Raw genomic sequence first — 21693 nt, 5'->3', positions numbered from 1 at the left:
CTCTACCTCCTCCCTATCACCAAGAAACCCTGGCACCCAGATTTGGGCACAGTAGTCAATACGGGGTCTTATTAAGGCTCGATACAGAGGAACAATAACCTGCTTGTCTCTGTTCGTCAAAGTATTCTTCAGTAACCAAGTGATTCGGTGAGCTGCTTTAGCCACTTTTGCCATGTGCCCACTAAACTTTAACTCCCTATCCACTAACACTCCCAAGTCACTGGCTTCATCAATTTCCTGCAGTACGGTTTCACCAATGTGGTATACTGCTGCTAATTTTTTCACCCCAAAATACATAGCCTTACACTTTGCCACATTAAATTGACATCCATTCTTCTTAGCCCAGTCTGCCAATCTCTCCGAATCATCCTGCAAACTTTTGACATTATGTGTATTCACTATTGCTCTACCCAACTTTGCATCAAGTTACCCTTCAAAATATTTACTACTTTAAGCTACTAACACAAAAAATCAAGCTAAGTGCCCTGTCGTTTAACACATGAAAAGTTTTCAGGGTTTTAAGAAAATTCAAGCGCATTCCTACTTTTGTTACTGTTAAGGTCCTTATTTTACTTGAAGAGGCAAAAGGCAAATTATGTAATGCGGCTTACTAAAATGTCTTCAATAATCCCAGAATTCGAATCTGTGTGATCAATTTATTTCCTCCACACATAAAAACGCATGCATTAGATGCAACGAAGTGGCCAAATTTTCATCGCATCACCGCATATAAAGACCAAAATGAAGATTTAGATTAAATATATTCCAGTTGTTCACTAAGCAGAAAATTTAAATACTGAAATCAAGGAAAATGTAATGCCTACCTAAATTAAACTTATGCAGCTCCAACAACTCGCTGAGGATCAAAGTATCTTCAAAACCCTGAAAAAAATTAAAAATATTTACAATAAAATGAATTTATTATCATATGAACTTTGCAAAAAGATAATACTAAAAACAAATACCATATCAACAAAGAATAAAGAAGCAACTGAACAGAAAGTTTTGATAAAAAGATGTTCGATAAATGATATAATGATAAAACGATTGATAAATAGATAAATGATCTATATATATATATATATATATATATATATATATATATATATATACACAGTAAAACCCCGTTTTTACGTTCCCGCAATTTACGTTTTCCTGCCATTTACGTTATTTTCTGTTGGTCCCGTCTTAAGACCTATTCTCACGATGTATTGTTTTCCCGCCATTAACAACTTGACGTGGGCATTATTTCCCGTGATTTGCGTTTTTTTTCTCGGTGGCAATATCGATTTCAGCGGAAATCTGAGCATTTCTGTTCTCAGGTGGGGTTGCTTTCGGCTGTAGTTTCGTTTCGGCCATCACAGTGACTTGCGCGCATGCAGCAGTACTGTAGTGATGAGTGATACCGTGATTTTTCAATCACAGTACGAATTGATATTGCAGAATTTCTGCAACGTAATTTAGCCTGTGAAAGTTGCTTTGCGGTGGCGGATTATCCATGTTAGTAACATGGAGAAAAAAGACAGAAAATGTATTTCGGTAGAAGAAAAGATGGCAATTCTGCGACGTGTAAATTGGCATGCCAGAACACATGTGCATTTAGCATAAGATCTTGGACTCTCAGTGTCCATTTTGAACACGGTAGTAAAAAACAGGTCAAGCACTGAACTCAATGCAAAGCAATCTGGTGCTAAGTCAAAAAAAAAAAAAACGAAAAGCAAAAACGATCAGCAATTAAAGATTTTTTTAAATAGATAAATGTAAGTAATTGTAAATTCATTTATTTTCAGTTATTATATTTTGTAATCTAGTATGTAGACTCACATACTAGCAGTAAGTAATCTTTTAGACTTTTTAAAATGTTTTCTTACATTTCCTGCTATTTGCACTTTTTTCCATCAGTCCCCTGAAAACTGTAAAAAAAGGGGTTTTACTGTGTGACCCTGATAACTTAAGAATGAATATGAAAATTTCAGTTATCATGATGTAACAAGAGAAGAAATAAAAACCTATAAATAACTAAGTAAGCATGCTTGTTCCTAAGCAGATATCGTTAAGAGCCTTTGAAAGTAACGAATACATAAAAAATTAAAGAAAGAAAATATGCTCGCATCCAAGTGAAAATTATAGCTGAAATTGTTTGTTGAACTAAATTGAAAAAAGGGAAGGAATTTTATTACAGTTATGAGATGATAAAATAAGGTTAAGTAATACCAAGAAGATTAGTCATAGGATTTTTGTTTCTGAAAGGCTAGTTTTTACACTTGAAATAAGAGATCTAGGATTCGTGTTAATTCTTAGAAAAAATTGGAAAGGGGATTAATTTAGAATAAGTAACTTAGAGGTTAGCTTAAACAAAGGACTATAGCTCAAGGTCATAATTACTGAATTGAGACCTCGTCACGTGTTAATCGCGTGCACATGGACTGCAGGATGTTTTGACAGAAAAACGCCACTCTAATTGGTCAGTGAAATCAACTCCAGTAAGGGGGGTGGGGAAATAAATTGATGAAGATGCCGGTAGGAGTCATTGTATAAAAGGGTTAGGAACCCCCCAAGGAAGCTTTTTTCCTCAGAGTTTTCTTCACCAGTCTTCGTATTGGTCTCACGCGGTTTTCCTGAGTGACAGGTTAGGAGTTTTCTCCGTCCGACACAATAAGGAAACAAAGTGTACGGGATTTCGATTCCGTGTCCCTATTGTAAGAAATGAGGGACGCCATTTAGCTAAAAAGAAAGATATAATGTCAGTGTGTTTCATCATCCAGTGATCGTAACGACAGAAGGAAAAAATCTATAAAGAAGTTAGTGCCCACGTGGTGAGTTTCACAGCCATAGAATAGATGATCCTATGTATGTTCTTGATTGAAGAATGTAAGGTAAAGATTGTAAGAGCCAAGCTTAGTGCCAAAAGAACTTAGGAGTGATAAATTATAGAAGAGTTCGTCCTAGGAAGGTAAAATATCAGAAAAAGGTAGAAACCAGTGTAGAAGACCCAAGTCAAAAGGTACTGTAAAAATCTCGTGTCAATTCAAATCTTATGTAACTGTAATCATTGTTCAATTACTGAACAGTTGTATCGATTAATGAGAATTATACCATGACTTTAGTACATGTCAGACTAGAATGGTAATATGCTTGTTACTATTAATTAATAAGTATTCATGTGCCTAGAGATTTCTCCATGTACATTGTATTTTATTTAAGAGAATTTTAAAGGTCAAAAGTCTGTATTAGTACAGCGAAAGGATAGTTTAAACCATACTGTTTTAGTAAGTTAGAGTAAACTGATTATATATGCCCATGGTAATGCAGTATTATAGCGCATTCAGACTAGTAAAGTGTTAAGTAAAATGTTAACTAGTTCTGGGATTATATATATATTTATATGTGTGGAATCTTTTGTGGTGGCATAATCGCCATTCCCAAATAGGATTTTAGCCTATTATTTGTGTTTAGCTAGTGTTTATTTGTAATATATATTCTTAGTATTGAATTGAGTTTAATTTGATAAAGAATGAATTGTATCATGTTTAAGAGTTCAATAAGCTTTTGTTCCTTGAAAATACAGTTGTCTGAGATTGCTGCTCAATGCACCACTTGTAACAACGTACGAACCTAATAACGCGGGGGGCAGGATTTTGTTAAGTTACGAGATAAAGGTCACGACTGCATATTAGTTTCACACTCAGACATATTTTGGTAATTGCTCCTTGTTTTTGAATTTTATATCTTAAACTAAATATCCTGAAAGGTGCAGTATAAAACAAATATTTAGGGACACCAAGGGGAGAAGAAGCTTGAATATTTGTATTTGGGTGATATCTCGTATATAGATTAGATTTCGATAAATACAAGTAGAGTTTCACATGTAAGGATAGTTGAATGCCTAATAATCGTAAATTGGGACACAACAACAACAACAACAACACACACACACACACACACACACACACACACACACACACACACACACACACACACACACACACACACACACACACACACACACACACACACACACACACACACAGGAAAGTGGTCTGAAAAGTTCTCGGCCTCGACCATAGATGCCAACACTATCGGCGAGATTTCTTTTTTTTTTCTTAGTTGGTGCATCTGTCATGAGCATCCATGTAAAATTGCAAGTCATTCTATCAATTATACAGCTGTCTGAAACAAAAGTGTTGCCTCTATCCCTTGAAATGGATAAAATTGAGTATCGTGCAGTTATAAAATTCTTTGTAAAAGAAGGTTTAACGGCAAACGAAATTCATTGGAAGTTCATAATAGTTTATGGGCACACTTTTCCTTCATTTTCGACAATTAAGAAATGGGCTGCCCAGTTCAAACGTGGCCGTACCAGCCTTGAAGATGATCCACGTTAATGACGTCCAAAAAGTGTAACAACACCAGAAATCATTGATTAAGTGCACGATTTGGTATTGGATGACAGGCGAATCCAAGTGCATGAAATTACTGAGACGATAGGCATTTCAAAATAACGCGTAGCATTAAGAAGTGCATATGAAAAAGCTTTGCGCAAAGGTGGGTGTCGGCTTGTTCACAGCAGATCAAAAACGCTCTCGCATGAAAATCTCTGAACAGTGCTTCGAGCATTTTAACAAGAATAAAACTGATTTTGTGCGTCGATTTATTACTATGGATGAGATTTGGATTCACCATCACTGTTTGGATCCACCAGAATCCAAACAGCTGTTAAAACAGTGGACAGAAGCAGGTTGTTCAGGCGTCAAAGAAGCCAACGTCAGTTCCATCAGTAGGAAAGGTCATGACATCGGTGTTTTGGGATGATAAAGACATTTTGTTTATTAATTATCTTGAAAAGAGTAAAACAATTACCGGAGAATATTATTCCCATCTTTTAACCAGACGAGACAAAAAAATTTGTGAGAGAAGACCCGGTTTGCAGAAGAAAAAAAAATCCTCTTTCATCAGGACAATGTACCTTCCCACAAAAGTGTTTTGGCAATGGAAAAATTAAGCAATCTGCACTATGAATTGTTGAAACATTCACCTATCCCCAGATTTGGATTCCTCTGACTTCCCAAAACTAAAACTCTTCCTCGCTGGTCAGTGTTTTTCTTCGAATCAAGAAGTGATTGCAGCTGTAGAGGGGTATTCTGCAGATCTTACTGAGCACCAGTACAGGGACGGGAAAATGGCGCTGGAGCATCGCAGGAATAAATGTCAAGGGAGATTATGTTGAAAAATAAAAATAATTTTGAAATTATAAATTCGTTTTTTCATTGTTAGGCCGAGAAACTTTCACACCACCCTCTGTGTGTGTGTGTGTGTGTGTGTGTGTGTGTGTGTGTGTGTGTGTGTGTGTGTGTGTGTGTGTGTGTGTGTGTGTGTGTGTGTGTGTGTGTGTGTGTGTGTGTGTGTGTGTGTGTGTGTGTGTGTGTGTGTGTGTGTGTGTGTGCGTGCGTGCGTGCGTGCGTGTGCGTGTGTTAAACATTAAGAGTCAATAATTTTATATAAATCTTAGTAATCGTCACAATGCTGCTGTCTTGTTCAGAAATCTACGACTAAAGTTATCAATAAAACCACCGACTTCTCTTTCAACTTGTTACGATATCTCACTCTTAAATATTCTCCTTTACTTTATATCCGATATTATTCTAATGCAAGTAATGACCATAGCGTCGCTTCCAACTTAACGATATTAACTGAATCTGAAAATCGTTTATTTCAAAATGAAACTTAAAGGAAATGAAAAGATTTCAGTGAGGTATTAAGAATTAATACTTACGGCATTCACGCCTTGTCCATAAAATGGTACCATTGCGTGAGCGGCATCTCCTAGGAGGACACATTTCTCTCCGTAGTGATACTGAGAACACTGAAATCCAAAAGAAATTAATTTGTTCTTCTCTTTATTGAAAAAAAAAATTTTTTTTTTGCCATTACATTACAGGTTAGATCATTACATCAATTCACTTTAGAACCTAAAACCTAAATAGTTGAATTTTCTTATGAGAACAATCTTTAAAAAAAAAAAAACAATAATTTTCTTATGAAAGAAGACCCAAACTTGTAGAAGAGTTACTGCTTTTTTTTTTTTTTTTGGAAGTCAGTTTATACTCTCCATATTTAATTGAGATAACCGCGAACCTAAACAGGGAAACCCCAATTGCAAGAGAGAACTTTTCAAGCGAATGTGGTTAAAAGTATATCTTAAAAGAAGTTCACTTACTCGTATAGTAATAATCATGACAATTTTGCAGTATATTTCTGGCTTACTTAATGAGTTCAGTTATTCTAGATTTTTCTGAATATACACGCTATTTTTCTCAATCAAGAAAAAATGACTTCAACATGTTCTTTTGTAGAGAAAACTCTACAAAAACTCAGTGCAGATCCCTGGTCTTGAAGTGCAATACTGCAATATTAGGGTTAGATAGAGTTATTCTGTATTTGGGTTTCACTAAAACTATGGTTTAGCCTTCATTATGAGATTTTAAAGAAGCGAAATAGTAGTCAAATGATGCTGCCTTAGCTTACCATTATAATTATTGTTATATAAACTTCGCATCATTGCAGCAAAACTCTTCCAAGTAAAACACGTGATTCTATCTAACGTAAAAAAACTCATATATCACTATTAATATAATTAACGGCTTATTAATATAATTTTAGCCTGTTTTTGTTTAGGAGTGTCCCTTATATTTAATACACTGGCTAACATAACTCAAAAGGGGTATATATATATTTTAGGGGCATTATGGGCGAGTATAGAAGTTATGTTATGTTTTGAGTTTAACCCTTTTGAGTTATGTTAGCCAATGTATTAAATATAAGGGACACTCCTAAACAAAAACAGGCTAAAATAGCCGTTAATTATATTAATAGTGTTTACGAGGAGTAGCATGGGAATTTCCCAGAAATTATACTTAACTTACTCATATATCACGGTATTTGCGAATCACTACTCGGTATAATCACAGCCTACGCAAACACATCAAACATCCATCTAACCAAATTAGAAACACTGCATACATGCATATAACAGTCAATAAGTGAACGCTTATGATGATGCACAAAATCCTGAACATCAAAATCCCGAGCATTAAAAAACAACAGAGACACATCGCATAACATGACCCTCCACAACTCTTTATACTCCTAGACCCTTCAAAAACTCATACGGTTCTGCTGTGAGATCACATCTCATACCCATGCTACTCAACGACCTACCACAAAAATTAAAATATATAGACAATTAGAGAACATTAAAATATTAACTGTATATATATACAGGGTGTTCGGGATAAATTTGACAGTTTCGTAAGGAAAAAGAAAATCTTCTTTGTATCTATTAAATTTAATGAATTGACAAAAAACATTACAGGCAGAGTTAATTACAATACTATCAACAAGATTTACTCAAAATAACCACCATTAGCATCGATCACAGCTTCAATTCTGCTTTGGAACCTCGAACAAGCTGATGCTACAGTCTCCCTGGGAAGGGCCGCAAAAACTGTTTTAATTTTATCCATTAACTGGGCTTTTGTATTACTGGAAGTGCGATTGGTGTCTTTTTCAACTGCGCCCCATACAAAATAATCCATGGGGTTAAGGTCTGGGGAGTTTGGAGGCCAAACATTTGGACTGGTGAAGTCGTAGAAATTTTCAGACAACCATTTTTGACTTTTCCCAGAGGTGTGGCAAGGGGCCGAATCCTGCTGCCATACATACGGCCTACCATTGGCTACCCTTGTTATCCAGGGCTTGACTACAGTTAGCAACTCCACGAACAAAGCCCGAATTCCAATGCCAGGGTTCTTCAACACCTGTTCCTGCAGATTTGCGAGGAATTCTGCTGTACGAACGCAATCAGATCGTCTGCTAGGGATCTTTCTTCTTGCTACATCCTCGTAGTCACCATTGCAAGTCTCTAGTTCATGCCTGATTGTTTTTACTGTATTCAGGGAGCATTGGGCAGCAGTCGTAATATCCTTATTTTGATGGCGGGCACGAATCATCATGATACAAGTTATTCTCTTCCATGATTCAGGTGGGTTCCAGCTATCCATCCTTTCTGACATCTTGTATATGAATGAAGAAGGGTCCAAACTTTTAAATGAAGAGAAGTGTGTGTTAATACATGTAACTTACGGAAAAATATAATTAATTATAAATATGTCAAATTTATCCCGAACACCCTGTATATATATATATATATATATATATATATATATATATATATATATATATATATATATATATATATATATACCAACACATTTAAAATAGCATTAACACCTATATACACTTCACATATCACAAAACTGCAGCATTCAATGCCTACATTCCCTCCATAAAAAAAGTACCAAACAAGATAAACAGTGTATGTCAATCCCACTCTCTTCATAAAAGCTAATCCTAGCTTCAGCGGAATTAGCCCTCCTCATCACAGCTTAATGAACTAATCCTCAAAAAAAAAAATATATGTATTTTGAAAATATGAAATGAATGCATTCAGCATTCTCTACTGCTAACAAAAAAAGAAGCTCTAAATGTAAATTTGAATTAAAATAAACTACAAATTGAAATATAAATAGTAAAATGCACAAATAACTGTATAACTATCTTAATGTAAAATTCTAACTGTAAATTATTCTTCTTATGACTTCTTAATTTTAACATTAATTATAATATTATATTGTTCTAATTATAATAATTGTAATAAAATGTAACAAAATGTAACCTACAAGCATGCAATTTCTTTGAAAGATAATAAACTGTTGTTATAAAATCACACAAAGCTCTTACATCAGAGTAAGACCTTTGTGTGATGATATATTTAGAACTTTGGAAACAGCTGTTTTTAGAATTATGACTTCACACATTTTCGTTGATGTATTTTAATATAAATTATTTAATTAAAAAAAGAAATTAATGGTAACATTTGAGAATTTCAATGTGTTATTAATAGAAAAACATGCTATAAAATCAAAGAATTCATTCAATCTTTACAGAGCTGAAAAGTTATCTAACCTTTACAGATATTACAGGCGAAGGCTTGTTTTTTAAAAAATCCTCCACTAACTTTTCTCTACAAAAAATAGATAGAATTAGAAAACAAAGAATATATGTGTGTGTGTGTGTGTGTGTGTGTGTGTGTGTGTGTGTGTGTGTGTGTGTGTGTGTGTGTGTGTGTGTGTGTGTGTGTGTGTGTGTGTGTGTGTGTGTGTGTGTGTGTGTGTGTGTGTGTGTGTGTGTGTACATGCTGAATTCAAAATTCTTACGTTATGTACCTTTTCATTGCTATAAAAAATTTGAAACCGTATTGGCAAGTAAAATAACAGCTGGCTATGGTACAATACTTTCTTTCCGTACATCTTGTGTTACATAGTTTTCCACTAATATATCCCTTTGAAATATTATTCGGATCTGTTCCTTATCATTTTGTCACATTTTAATAAAATTTAAGTATAACTATCTAAACGGAAGTACAAGCACCCACAACTTTATGGTCTCTAAAACAGCACAATGATCTAAGTTCCATATGATAATTACAGCCTTAATATTTTCATCAAGTAGACTGAGACTTAAATGCTTCGCGCCAACTTTTCAGTAGGGATTATAGAAATCTCATTGGCTCTTCATCATCATCATCATCATCAAATTCCTGATATATACCCTCAAGGGGTGTACAGGATATGATAATTCTACATAAAAAATTTACATCATTACTAACTTCCTATCTACAATTTTCCTCCAAATCAGTCTGTTACTTGTCAAGAGCGCAACATTATCAGATCTTATATTTCTATCGTGTAAGGTACATTGTACCGTATCAATCCACCTATATCTTGGTCTTCCTCTGGGTCGTTTTCCTGCTAACCTGGCAGAGAACATTTGTTTTGCTAATCTTTCCTTGCCTATTCTGTTTAAGTGACCATACCAGCTGAGATTAGCTCTGCTAACGAATTCCTAGATGCTGACAATGTCAACTTCATTCCTAAAATCCTCATTTTTAATATGATATTGCCATTGATGCCATCTGTTCACGCCTCTAATCTTTCTCAGGACTTTCATATCTGCAGTCTCTAGTCTTTGGTCAAGTGTTTTACTTCTGACTCAGCTCTCAGATCCATAAGTTAAAACTTGTTTGAACACTGTCTTGTATACAGCTAATTTAGGTGTTACAACTAATTTCTCTCTTATTCCATATGAATTTATTCAATTGACTTCCTACTGTACCAGCTTTATTGATTCTGTTGTCTATTTCCATATTTAATTTACTATCTTCACTAAAAATCGTGCCTAAGTAGGTGAAATGTTTTACTTGTTCCACAGGTTCTCCGCTCACAATGCAGTTGGCATTTTCAACGATTCTGCCCTATTTTCATTGTCTTTGTCTTTTTATTGCTGACCTTCATACCATATCTATTACAACAGTTATTCAATTTAGTCAAGGAATCTTGCAGACTCGTAGTGGATTTATTGATAAGTATAACATCGTCCGCATAAATCAAAGAGCTGATATTAACATCTCCAATTTTGATATCATGTTTAACACCACTTTCCTTCATAATGTGATCCATATAGATAATGAATAACAGAGGGGATAATGTACATCCTTGTCTCACACCAGATTTAACATTAAACCATCTTCCTGTAATTCCTTCAATTCTAACTGCTGACTTACAACTCAAATAAAGACTAAGTATTGCTTGATATAATGCTCCATTGACACCATATAACTGTAGCGTATTGAATAGCTTCTCTCTTGCACCTTGTCATATGCCTTTACCAAATCTACAAAACTCAAATAGAGATCTTTGTTATATTCCCATGATTTCTCCACTATTTGTCGTAAAGTGAATATCTGATCCAGACAGCCGCTATTTGGCCGGAATCCAGCTTGTTCTTCACCAAGCTTTTCTTCTACAATTCTTCTCAACAGTTTCTCAAGTATACTTGCATATATCTTACCAGGAACACTCAATAGGGAAATACCTTTGTAATTCTCACATTCAGTTTTATTTCTCTTTTATACAGGGTGTCCCAAAATTCACGCAAGATTTAAATTTAGCGCCATTTGTGCGGAAAAGTGTTGCCAACGAGAAAAAAAGACAGCGTGACAGCTGACAGTTCAGGGTTATTAAAAATGGAGCGCTACACGAAAGAACAACTCATTTTCATTATTGAGCAATAGTTTAAAAATAATGAAGGTTTGGCAGCTACAGTTCGTAATTTTCGTACAAAATATGGTCGGAATAGTGATTTAACTTCATCAACTGTGAAAAGATTAATTAAAAAATTCAAGGAAACTGGATCAATTAGTGATCTTATACATTCTGGCCGTCCTTCAACAAGTCGTTCAACAGAAAACATCGAAGCAGTTCTTGAGAGTGTTGCTGAGAGTACACGAACATCAATTCGGCACCGTGGTCTTGAACTGAGCATTTCGAGAAGCTCTCTACAGCGTATTCTCACGAAAGATTTGCATCTTTCGTGAGATGCAAATCTTTACAAACATGCTTACAAAGTTCAATTGACTCAAGACCTGAAGCCTACTGACCACACACAGCGCAGAGAGTTCGTTGAATGGATTATGGAACAACAACAAATGGATGCTTATTTTTCGAACAAAATCATCTTCAGCGATGAGGCTCATTTTCATCTTGATGGCTTCGTTAATCGACAAAATTGTCGCATTTGGGGTTTAGAAAATCCACGAGTGATTGTTAAGAAATAAATGCATCCACAAAGTGTCACTGTTTGGTGCCGAGTTTGGGCTGGAGGCATCATCCGTCCATTCTTCTTCGAAAATGCGGCTGGTAAGGCAATAACAGTTAATGATGCTCGCTATCGCGACATGATAATCCAGTTTTTTGTGCCTAAATTGCAAGATATGGATGTGGACGACATGTGGTTTCAAAAAGACAGTGCCACATGTCATACAGCACGAGAAACAATTCAATTACAACATGAGTCATTTCCTGGTCGTCTAATTTCCCGTTTTGGAGATCAGAATTGGCCGCCCAGATCATGTGACTTAACGCCGTTGGACTATTTTCTTTGGGGTTTTTTGAAGTCTAAGGTTTATGCCAACAAGCCCACGACCACCCACGCCTTGAAGGAGGAAATTGAGCGCTGTATCAACGAAATTCAGCTACATTTATGCAAAACAGTCATGGAAAATTCCGACAAAAGAGTGCGTATGTGCCAGCAAAGCCGTGGAGGCCATTTACCCGATATGCTATTTCATGCATAATCCTATACTGTATACTTTATGAATCAATAAGAAATTACAATTTTAAATTAAAAACCTGTGTTTTCTATCAAAATTACTTCTTGCGTGAATTTTGGGACACCCTGTATATGGGTACTATGAGAGCTCTACTCCAATCATCGGTAATTCGTCCCTCTGTCCAGGCCTTCTGAACTATGCAGTGCAGCCACAGCAAGACTTTTATACCACCATACTTCAGCATTTCTGGTCGAATATCATCTACTCCTGCTGCCTTTCCACATTTTAATAATTTGATGGCTTTTTCTACTTCAAGTATGGATATGTATCCTGACTGTATGCCTGTTGAGTGTTTTTTACCACTGTGCTATCACTGCTTGTTTCATTTAACAATTTCTCGAAGTAATTACTCCATACTTCAAGGATATCTTTTTCTCCCGTTTTCATGTCACCATTATCATCTCTAACTCCTTTTACAGTACTCTTTCCTTCATTTCTAAGCTTCTTCAATAACCTACAAAATATTTTGCACCTTCGTGATATTTATTTTCTATGTTCTTACCAAAGTCTTTCCATTACTCTTGTTTAGCTAGTTTTTCGCAGTGTTTAGCTTTTTTACATTTGTCTCTGTATTCTCTAAGAGCACAAGCTGGCTTATTTGCCAGGAACGTTTGATATGCTTTCTTCTTTTCCTTCAGCTCCTCTTTAACTCCCTGTGTCCACCATGGAGTTCTGATTTTTCTATCCTTGCAGACAACCTCACCACATGCCTCTCTGGCTGAATCAATCAAGGTTTTCTTCAAGGCTTGCCACTGAATCTCTAAAGATTGGTTCCTGTTCTCAAACTTTTTTTTATTCAATAATCTTTGTGTATTTTAATCTACAGTTCACATCTGAGAGCTGCTCAACTTTTATTCGCTTTAAAACATTCTTAGATGTTATTCTTTGCAATATGAAATTCAATTTTATCCTGCTCAAGACTAAATAGTGATCACTTCCAATTTCAAATCCTCTGCACTCTGGTTTCTTGCACCAAGGAGAAAACATCACTATTAAAAATAACATAGTCAATGAGACTTTTCTTATTCCTTGCCTCTTCTCTCCAAGTGAATTTGTGCACAATTTTATGTTGGAACATGGTGTTAGTAATAACCTGTCCATGTTCCGAGCAGAAATCCAACAGGTATTTGCCATTATTATTAGCTTTGCTCTTTTCTCCAAATTTTCCTTTTCATTATTTTCATTGTGTCAGTTGCTTTATCTAAATCCTGAAAAAATTCCTCCACTTCTACCTTAGTAGAACCTTCTGTGGGATCATAGGCACAAATAAGTCTCATTGCCCAGTTCCCCATTCTGATATTTGCCCACATCACTCTACTTGAGACTGCCTGCCATTCAAGAAGATTAGTCTCGTATTTAGTGTTGAATACAATGGCTACTCCTTCTTTTCCTTGATTGTCATTGCCTGAATATAACATTTTGTATTTAGTGTTGAATACAATGGCTACTCCTTCTTTTCCTTGATTGTCATTGCCTGAATATAACATTTTGTATTTATTGCTCAGAAATATCTCACCAGTTTTTGTCTTTTTTGTTTCAGTCACCCCTATTATATCGATCTGGTACTTATCTAATTCCTCAGCTAGCTCCATTTCTTTGCCATTCAGGCTTCTTATGTTGATAGTACCGATCTTTAACTCTGGTGATGTTGAGTTGGCGTGTTTTTTGATTTGTTCATTTTCAATTTCATTGGCTCTTTTCACTGCGAACTCTACAAATTGCCTTCTCTAAATGTTCCCAAAGTTGTTCAGTATCATTAGCAAAAACGTTGTTTTTCAAGTCTTCCACGGGGTTTAGGTAAACTAATAATAATAATCCGCGGTACCTACAGGTTCTCAAGTCTACAACTAGGCCACGTTGGCTTGCATAACCATAATTTCAAGATAAAACGGTTAGGTTATGGCTAACGATATATTTTTGTCTATATATGTTCTCCTTGCCGGGTTGCCTAGTTGCGAGGTGAAAAACCCAGGTGTCCGAAATAAAACACCCTACATCATATCAGACAGGCTAACACCTTAGCTAAAAAGCTCTGATAAGAGTTCTTTGAGACCTAGATGGATTCGAACCGGTCATTCCAACCAAAGGGCTGTCTAAAAAAGAGCTCTTTTTTAGACAGCCCTTTTTTAGACAGTCTAAAAAAGAGCTCTTCCTGGAAGCTCTTTTTTAGATAGACTAACGTTTGAAACAAATGCAATTACTGCATTTGTATCATTCAATCTTTACAGAGCTGAAAAAGTATCTTATTCTTACCTTTACATATATATATATATATATATATATATATATATATATATATATATATATATATATATATATATATATACACACACACATACACGCACGCACACACACACACCGAACAGGAGAACACAGCACTTTATACACAAAAACTATACAACCAACCATCTTATCTTAGAAGTATAGTTACGAAAGCTAATCTGTAAGTTAAAGATGCCAAGAAATTATACTCTTGGTTTCATCCTTTATTCAAGTGTGAGCAAACAAAGTTTCCGTGTGAAGTAACTTCACGACTGGGCTACTTGTATATACAAGCTAATGACTTCACATCATTTGCCTTATTTGCCGACCTACTTTCTGGAAATGTTTTGGAACTTTCTGCAATATTATCAGTAGACAACGAAATAATACAAATAATACGGCTGATTGAATCCCTGTTACTCATCTTCTGAAATGAATGCTGAAATCAAAGGGAATTATAGTACTCCCTTTCCAATGGAGCGAAGAGTGAGACATGAGTGAAATAGTATCACCAATATTATTTAATTGTTTCCTGGAATATGTTGTATATGAAGCCCTGGAGAACAATAATATTGGAATAACGGTAGAAGGAAGAAGAATAAGCTATCTAAAGTTTGCTGATGATATTCTTTGTTGATGATATCTTCTAGCGGTAAACAAATCAGATCTTCAGGAAATCCACAAAATTAGCTTATACTTTTAAAAAGTACGGCTTAACATAAGTATCAAAAACAATGACAAATAACTGTGCTTCTCACCAAGAAGGAAGTGCTGTAGTAGAAACTGAAAAAATCCTAATTTAGGATACACCCATGGAAGACGTTGATCAGTTTAAATAATTGGGCAATATCTTTAATAAAGATGGAAGATCAAAACACGATATTAGAACAAAATTCACAAAAGCAATAATAGCACTCTAAAAACTAAAATCGCTATGAATTGATAACAAGATTACAATTACCAACAGATTACGCCTTACTGACATACTAGTTAATTTAGTATTTCTATACAAATGTGAAACTTGGACCCTCCTAAAAGAAGATGAATAGAGGTTGTTGGCATTTGAAATGAGGTGCTATCGATGACTCCTAAATATACCATACACTGACCATATCGCAAATTTTGAAGTAAGAGAAAGAATCAGTTCGTTCTTTCCCGTTCTAAAAGCTATGTTGTGTCCATCATAACTAAGATTCGAAGGAAACAACTTATGTGGCTTGGTCATATCAGCAAATCAAGTAAGGGATTATGGGATGAAGAATTAAAACAAGATTTAATTGAAAATTTAATGAATAAGAAAGATTGTTTCGCAAACGTCCCAAGTGACTGGTCGTTAATATAGTTTCTGAAGTCAACGATGTTTTCAATAAATCAGATATAAACTTCTTTTTCATCTCTTTCATTTGAAACAAAACTTGACTTTCTTGCGTCTACACTAAAATATATTTTAAATTGAACAATATATATGATACAGAGGAAAATATGGAACCTTAAGCATTTGCAGTTGTACTAGAATATAAATACAAAGTTGAGCGCACATATATACATTTTGCTTCCATATCATATTAAGTACTTAAAATACTATATAACCAGGTCAGAACAAACCCAGGTCTGGCTGTCCTGAAATTTGCAGGCAAGAAGAAAGAATCCGGGAAGAAACACCCACCGTATAAGTGTAACGTAACGGTAAGAGTAGAGTTGGTGAGTCAGTAATTCTTTTATAATGAATCAACTTGATACAAAATTTGCAATGTATTTGTGTTGTAAAAGGCTCTGTTTCCGGTGCAAAGCTTCATGTACACGCAGCTACCATGCATATAAGTCTATCACACTATTGCTATTTTCATTAATTAATAAATTGGCCTGTACTCAGTATAGTGAAGTATTATCAAAAGCAATGTTTAGTTTAATTATTGGTTTCCTTACCTTCCCAGTAAAGGAATGGTGTCAGAAAAGTTTGATTCAAAGAACTCGATCACTTTTTTCTCAGAATTTAAGGCATCAAACATTTCGAAAGCCATGAACAGAGTAACTGTGTAAGTTTTGTCTTGATTAGGCAGAGCAATTAACATGAAGTTTCCTCGAGGCCAAATATGTAGGTAATTCAACTCCATGGCGAACTAAAATCAAGAAATATCAACAGCAGTTAAGATATACTGGAATAAGAATAGGAATGTCAAATGTCATAAAAGATAATACTTACATGACGTTTAATCCTTCTTTTGATGTCAGACAACTGTTTTCATTCTTAAAATCCCGATACTTGTTGGGATCTTGTTACAGAAGTAATTCATATTGGAATAAAGACTTTCATTTCTCGGTCTGTTCAAATTTCCTCCTATTTCTAAGCAATAGTTTTCCAAGAAGTATGCCAAGGCCGTCCAAAAAAACTACCTATCGTAAGTGGGTTGAGACAAAAATAGCTTTTTTCGCAGCTTACAGGGTTGCCTGCAACACTTGCAAACTCACTATTAAAAGGACTGCGTGATTTTGATAAGATTAAATGAAGAAAACTTTCCCCTCCCATGTGCCAATATCTGTTGTTCTTGTCCCTCGCCAAAGGAGTCAGACCTAACTTTTATCTATCTATGCTTCCTCCTCTTTCTCATCCTATTCGTAGCATTACACCATCACCTAAAGACAAGGTTGACATTCAAGCTTCATACTTCTCTTCCATAGATGACCAAGGCAAATTCTTTCTTTCTTTGTTTAGAATATCGCATGCCTCCTTTGACGTTCCTCCAGAAATACATCATTAGAAAAATCTTAAAAAAAAACTGGATATCAAAAAAAAAAAAGCTTCCTTCTGGTACTGATCGAATTCCACCAGTTCTGCGCAAGAGATGTGCTCCTGAATAAACACACCTTCTTCATAATCTATACACTATATTATACTCATCTGAATCCATCCTACAGCATGGAAGCAAGCCCATAAATTTAGTAAATTCCAAAAAGATGCGATAAATGTGTACCATCAAACATTGACCTATTGTTCCCACCATTGTGTTGTCCAAAATAATGGAGAAGGTCATTAATAGTCAACTTCTTCAACACCTGGACAATTATCACTTAATCAGCTATCGTCGTATAGATTTAACTAATGAAGATCCACAACAGATCTCTTGACAGAGTTTGGCTTCACAGCAAATTGCCATCTTAGAATATTATGCCTTCTTCCCTTTGTACCTAGATTTGCCAGTTTTCTCTCCAGTTGTTCAATACACGCAGTGGAGGAAGTTGTTTTCTCTTTAGATTTCCCTGTTAATGACGATATTTCTTAGGACCGTGTCATTTTATCCGCTCTCTTCCTGATTCACATAAACTAGTGCTTCCCAAACTGTGGGCTGCGGCCCCCTTGGGGGCCGTGGGTTTTGTCAAGATAGCCGTGAAATAATGAAAACAAATTTATAATGTTTTAAGACTAAGTAGAATTTTTTTTAATCTTAAAAGAAACGTATTATTTTTTATTATTTATTATTTTTTATTTGTTTTTTTATATTTTAATGGAAAAAATCACACATTTGTGTTGGTTCACAAATTTTGCTTCCTGCGTATTTCGCCGATTAATGAATATTAGTAAATATATGCTTATTCGTGGCTTAATATAAAAACGATACTAAATGCAGCAGCAAATGAAAGCTTAGGAAAGACCAAAAAATTCAATAAAAGGAAAAAACTGAAGATCTGGGATGATACAATCAAAGAAATAATCAAAAAGAAAAAAGACGCCTATCACAAATGGTTAAGCAGTAAAAGATTAGAATATGAAATAGAATATAAAATAAGAAGAGCCATAGCTAAAAGAGAAGTCAGAAAAAGACATAGAGAATCATGGAACAAATTTGTTTCCAATTTAGAACATGATTTATATAAAATAAGATCCAATGTATATAAGATTTTGAAACACTTAAATGCAAATACCAAAGAAAATATAAAATTAAACACCGAATTGAAATTTGGCAAACAATTAACGAAAATGAAAAGGAAATAACTAAAGATGAATTAGAAATCAGCCTGAAAGAAACAAGAAACGGAAAACCACCTGGAGAACCTATAAGGTATATAGTTCTGAACCTATAAGGTAAGTTCAGAACTATATAAATACGCAAGAACAAGATTCAAAGAAAGCCTCTTATTATTTTTGAATAAAATTTATTCAACTGGTATCCACCCAATAGAATGGAAAAAAGCAATTGTGATTCCTATCTTTAAAACGGGTAATAGAGATGACCCTAAAAACTATAGAGGTATCAGTATACAAAATCCCTGTTACAAAATATATAGCAGAATCTTAAATAGCAAACTAATGAAATATTCGGAAAACTTTATTTTAGAAGTACAGATTGGATTTTGAAAAGGACGATCATGTATAGACCCGGCCTTTTGCCTAAAATTAATAATAGAGAAAAGAAGAGAATAGAATTTAGAAACACATATTGCATTTATTGACTTTGAAAAAGCATTTGACAAAGTTAAAAGAAACATATTATTTAACATATTAAAAGAAAGACAAATTCCAAATAATATCCCTAAATCCATGACAAGTATATATGAAAATAATCAAATACAAATAATATTAAATCACGAGCTATCATATACGAGAGAGATAAACCAAGGGATCTGACACGGATGTCACCTCCCAGCAACTCTTTTTAATATCTACTTAAATGAAATAATAATAAAATGGAATAAACATTTACATCAAGGAATTAAACTTTCTCCTACAGTAAACTTAAACACTCTCCTTTTTGCAGACGACCAAATAATAATTATAAATTTTGAAGATAACTTACAGAAAGCTATTTTAGATCTAAATGAGATATCCAAAGATTATAGTATGATAATATCAACAGAAAAATCAAAAACTATAGCCTTTAAAAGACAAGATCCAGCAAGAATTAAAATAGTAATAGATAACAAGATCTTAGTACAGGTGAATTCATTTAACTACCTAGAATGTATGATCACATATGAAAATGAAAAAGATATAAACGTAAAAATTGCAAAATATTTAAAACTAACAGGTGTAATTAACTCTATATTTAAACCAAAACTAGTTCAAAAACAAACCAGACTAAAAGTATACAATACATTAGCCCTACCAGTCTTAATGTATGAAAGCAAAATCTGGACAATAAAACAAAAATACAAACAAAGATTAACAACAGCAGAAATGAAGTTTATGAGAAAAACTGCCAAGTATACCCTATTTGATCACAAAAGAAACGAAGAAATTATGAAAGAATTAAACCAAGAACCAGTAATAGAAAAAATTAAAAAATATAAACATAAATGGATGGAACACGTTCAAAGAATGAAAACAGAAAGATTACCAAAACAAGCCTTAAAGTACAAGTCATTAGGAAAAAGAAAACCAGGACGTTCTCTTAAACGATTCAACGATGACTTCTAAGGCCAGAACAGGCCATGCTAGGCTTAAATCCTTGATACGCATGATGATGATGATAATGCTTATTCTTATAAGTTTCATTTCAAAGGTATTGATAAGAAACACAAAAAAGATTACAAAAGCAAAATCTTGAATATAAATTGTAATGAATATAAATACAATAAAGATTATAATAATATATGTCTATGTTACGATTTTTTTTTTCGATGGGGGCCGTTAAATATTTACATTTTTCCAAAGAGGGGCTTGTCATCCATAAGTTTGGGAAGCACTGACATAAACGACTTGCTCTCGTTGACTGTAAACCCTGTTCATATTTTTTCTGCTGATAAATGAATACTGAACACCGATCTTCGCAGTATCTGCATTGGGGAGATAACAACGTAGTCATTTCAATGCTTCCAAAAATACTTTTTGGAAGCATTGAAATGACATGTTTTTGATACTGTTCAGTTTAACACTCAAGACTAGGTTTCTCTTCTTAACTAATCCTTACTTGTAACCTTTCCTAGCATAGTCACATCACTTCTATAGAATCCTTAGCTTCCAAAAAACGTTGTCATCTTTTAGCGCGCCAGATAGTAATTTTCTGTCTTGAGCGAAATGTATATATATTTCTCTCTTTCTCTCTCCCTCTCTCTCTCTCTCTCTCTCTCTCTCTCTCTCTTAGCCTATATATTCTTAGCCTATATATATAGGCTAAGAATCAAATACTCCAGGAAACCTGCACTACAGACTAAACTTATTTCAAACCACTTCAGACCTCTAACAAGCACATCCCAAAAAAGCAGTTCACACTAGGAGATGAAATTCATATTCATTCCCATCTCAAAGACATCCAGAAACATTCATGTCCGAACGTAACACCTATTGCCTGGACAGCGGAGAAGCACTGTCCAGGCTATTGCCTGGACAGTGCTTCTGATTGCGGATCATATTAATATGAAGTTGATCCACACTCTGCTGGGAAGCAGATTGAATATAGGTTTTCTACTAATTCCTTTACATCCTTCCAGATAGAGCATTATGAGGTCGGTTACTGTCAGACGATTCGACCTGGCTCGCAATCAGCGATCCAGTTCATCATACAGTTGACGTTCAGATCAGGACACTGTGGCCAGTCAAGTTATTTTGCGTCCTCTCATCAAGCCATTCCTGCACAGCCCACGCTTTGTGGATAGAGACACCTTCGTGTTAATACAGAAAAGAGTTTCCAGTAAACTGCTGCTATATATTTTGAAGCATAATTGGCTATGTTGTCATTACAGGCCGCAGCGTTAAGATTCCCCATTATGGAAAGTTGGGAACCAGCCCAAACAATGTAAAAAACAGCCCCAAACCATGATATCTCGTCCACTAAACTTCACATTTGGAACAATACGTTCGTCAGGTGGCAGTCTCTTGCATCCGCCATTCCCAGATTCGTCCATCTGGCTGCCAGATGTTGATGGGTGATTCTTCACTCAGAGAACCCGTTCATCTGCTCCAGAATCCACTGGAAGCGCAATTTACACTTCTCCACCAACACTTGGCGTTGCTCTTGGAGATGGGCTTAGTTCGACTGTGTTGTGGCCAAGCCATGAAAACTCATGTTCTTCAGCTCCCGACGAATGATTGTTTGCAAATGCATTTCGAACTCGGTAGCTAGTGTTTTAACCGAGAACCAGAGATTTTTTCGCGCCACGCGCTTCAGCACTCGCGGGACAGTACTGTGATTTGATTTGCAGTATCA

General features: G+C 35.0%; 1 protein-coding gene across 2 annotated transcripts in view; it reads right to left on the bottom strand.

Moving 5' to 3' along the window:
- cn (Kynurenine 3-monooxygenase cn) overlaps positions 1-21693 on the bottom strand; it is a 105429-nt gene that overhangs the window by 29253 nt on the left and 54483 nt on the right. For both annotated transcript variants that reach the window (XR_016548691.1, XM_090396910.1), the window contains exons 7-10: positions 16478-16671; positions 9025-9082; positions 5774-5863; positions 825-882 (exon numbers count right to left, since the gene is read on the bottom strand). Coding sequence is in view for 1 of the 2 variants with exons in the window: in XM_090396910.1 (XP_090253036.1) it covers positions 825-882; positions 5774-5863; positions 9025-9082; positions 16478-16671 (400 nt within the window). In the remaining variant the exon portion in view is untranslated. The remainder of the gene's footprint in view (positions 1-824; positions 883-5773; positions 5864-9024; positions 9083-16477; positions 16672-21693) is intronic.

This window comes from Typopeltis vanoorti, chromosome 8 (genome assembly GCF_054136105.1).
Source record: "Typopeltis vanoorti isolate ZY-2024b chromosome 8, IOZ_Tvanoo_1.0, whole genome shotgun sequence".
Taxonomy (NCBI): Eukaryota; Metazoa; Arthropoda; class Arachnida; order Uropygi; family Thelyphonidae; genus Typopeltis; species Typopeltis vanoorti.
Note: the sequence above shows the minus strand (reverse complement) of the source record. Positions and strands in the feature narration are given on the sequence as shown.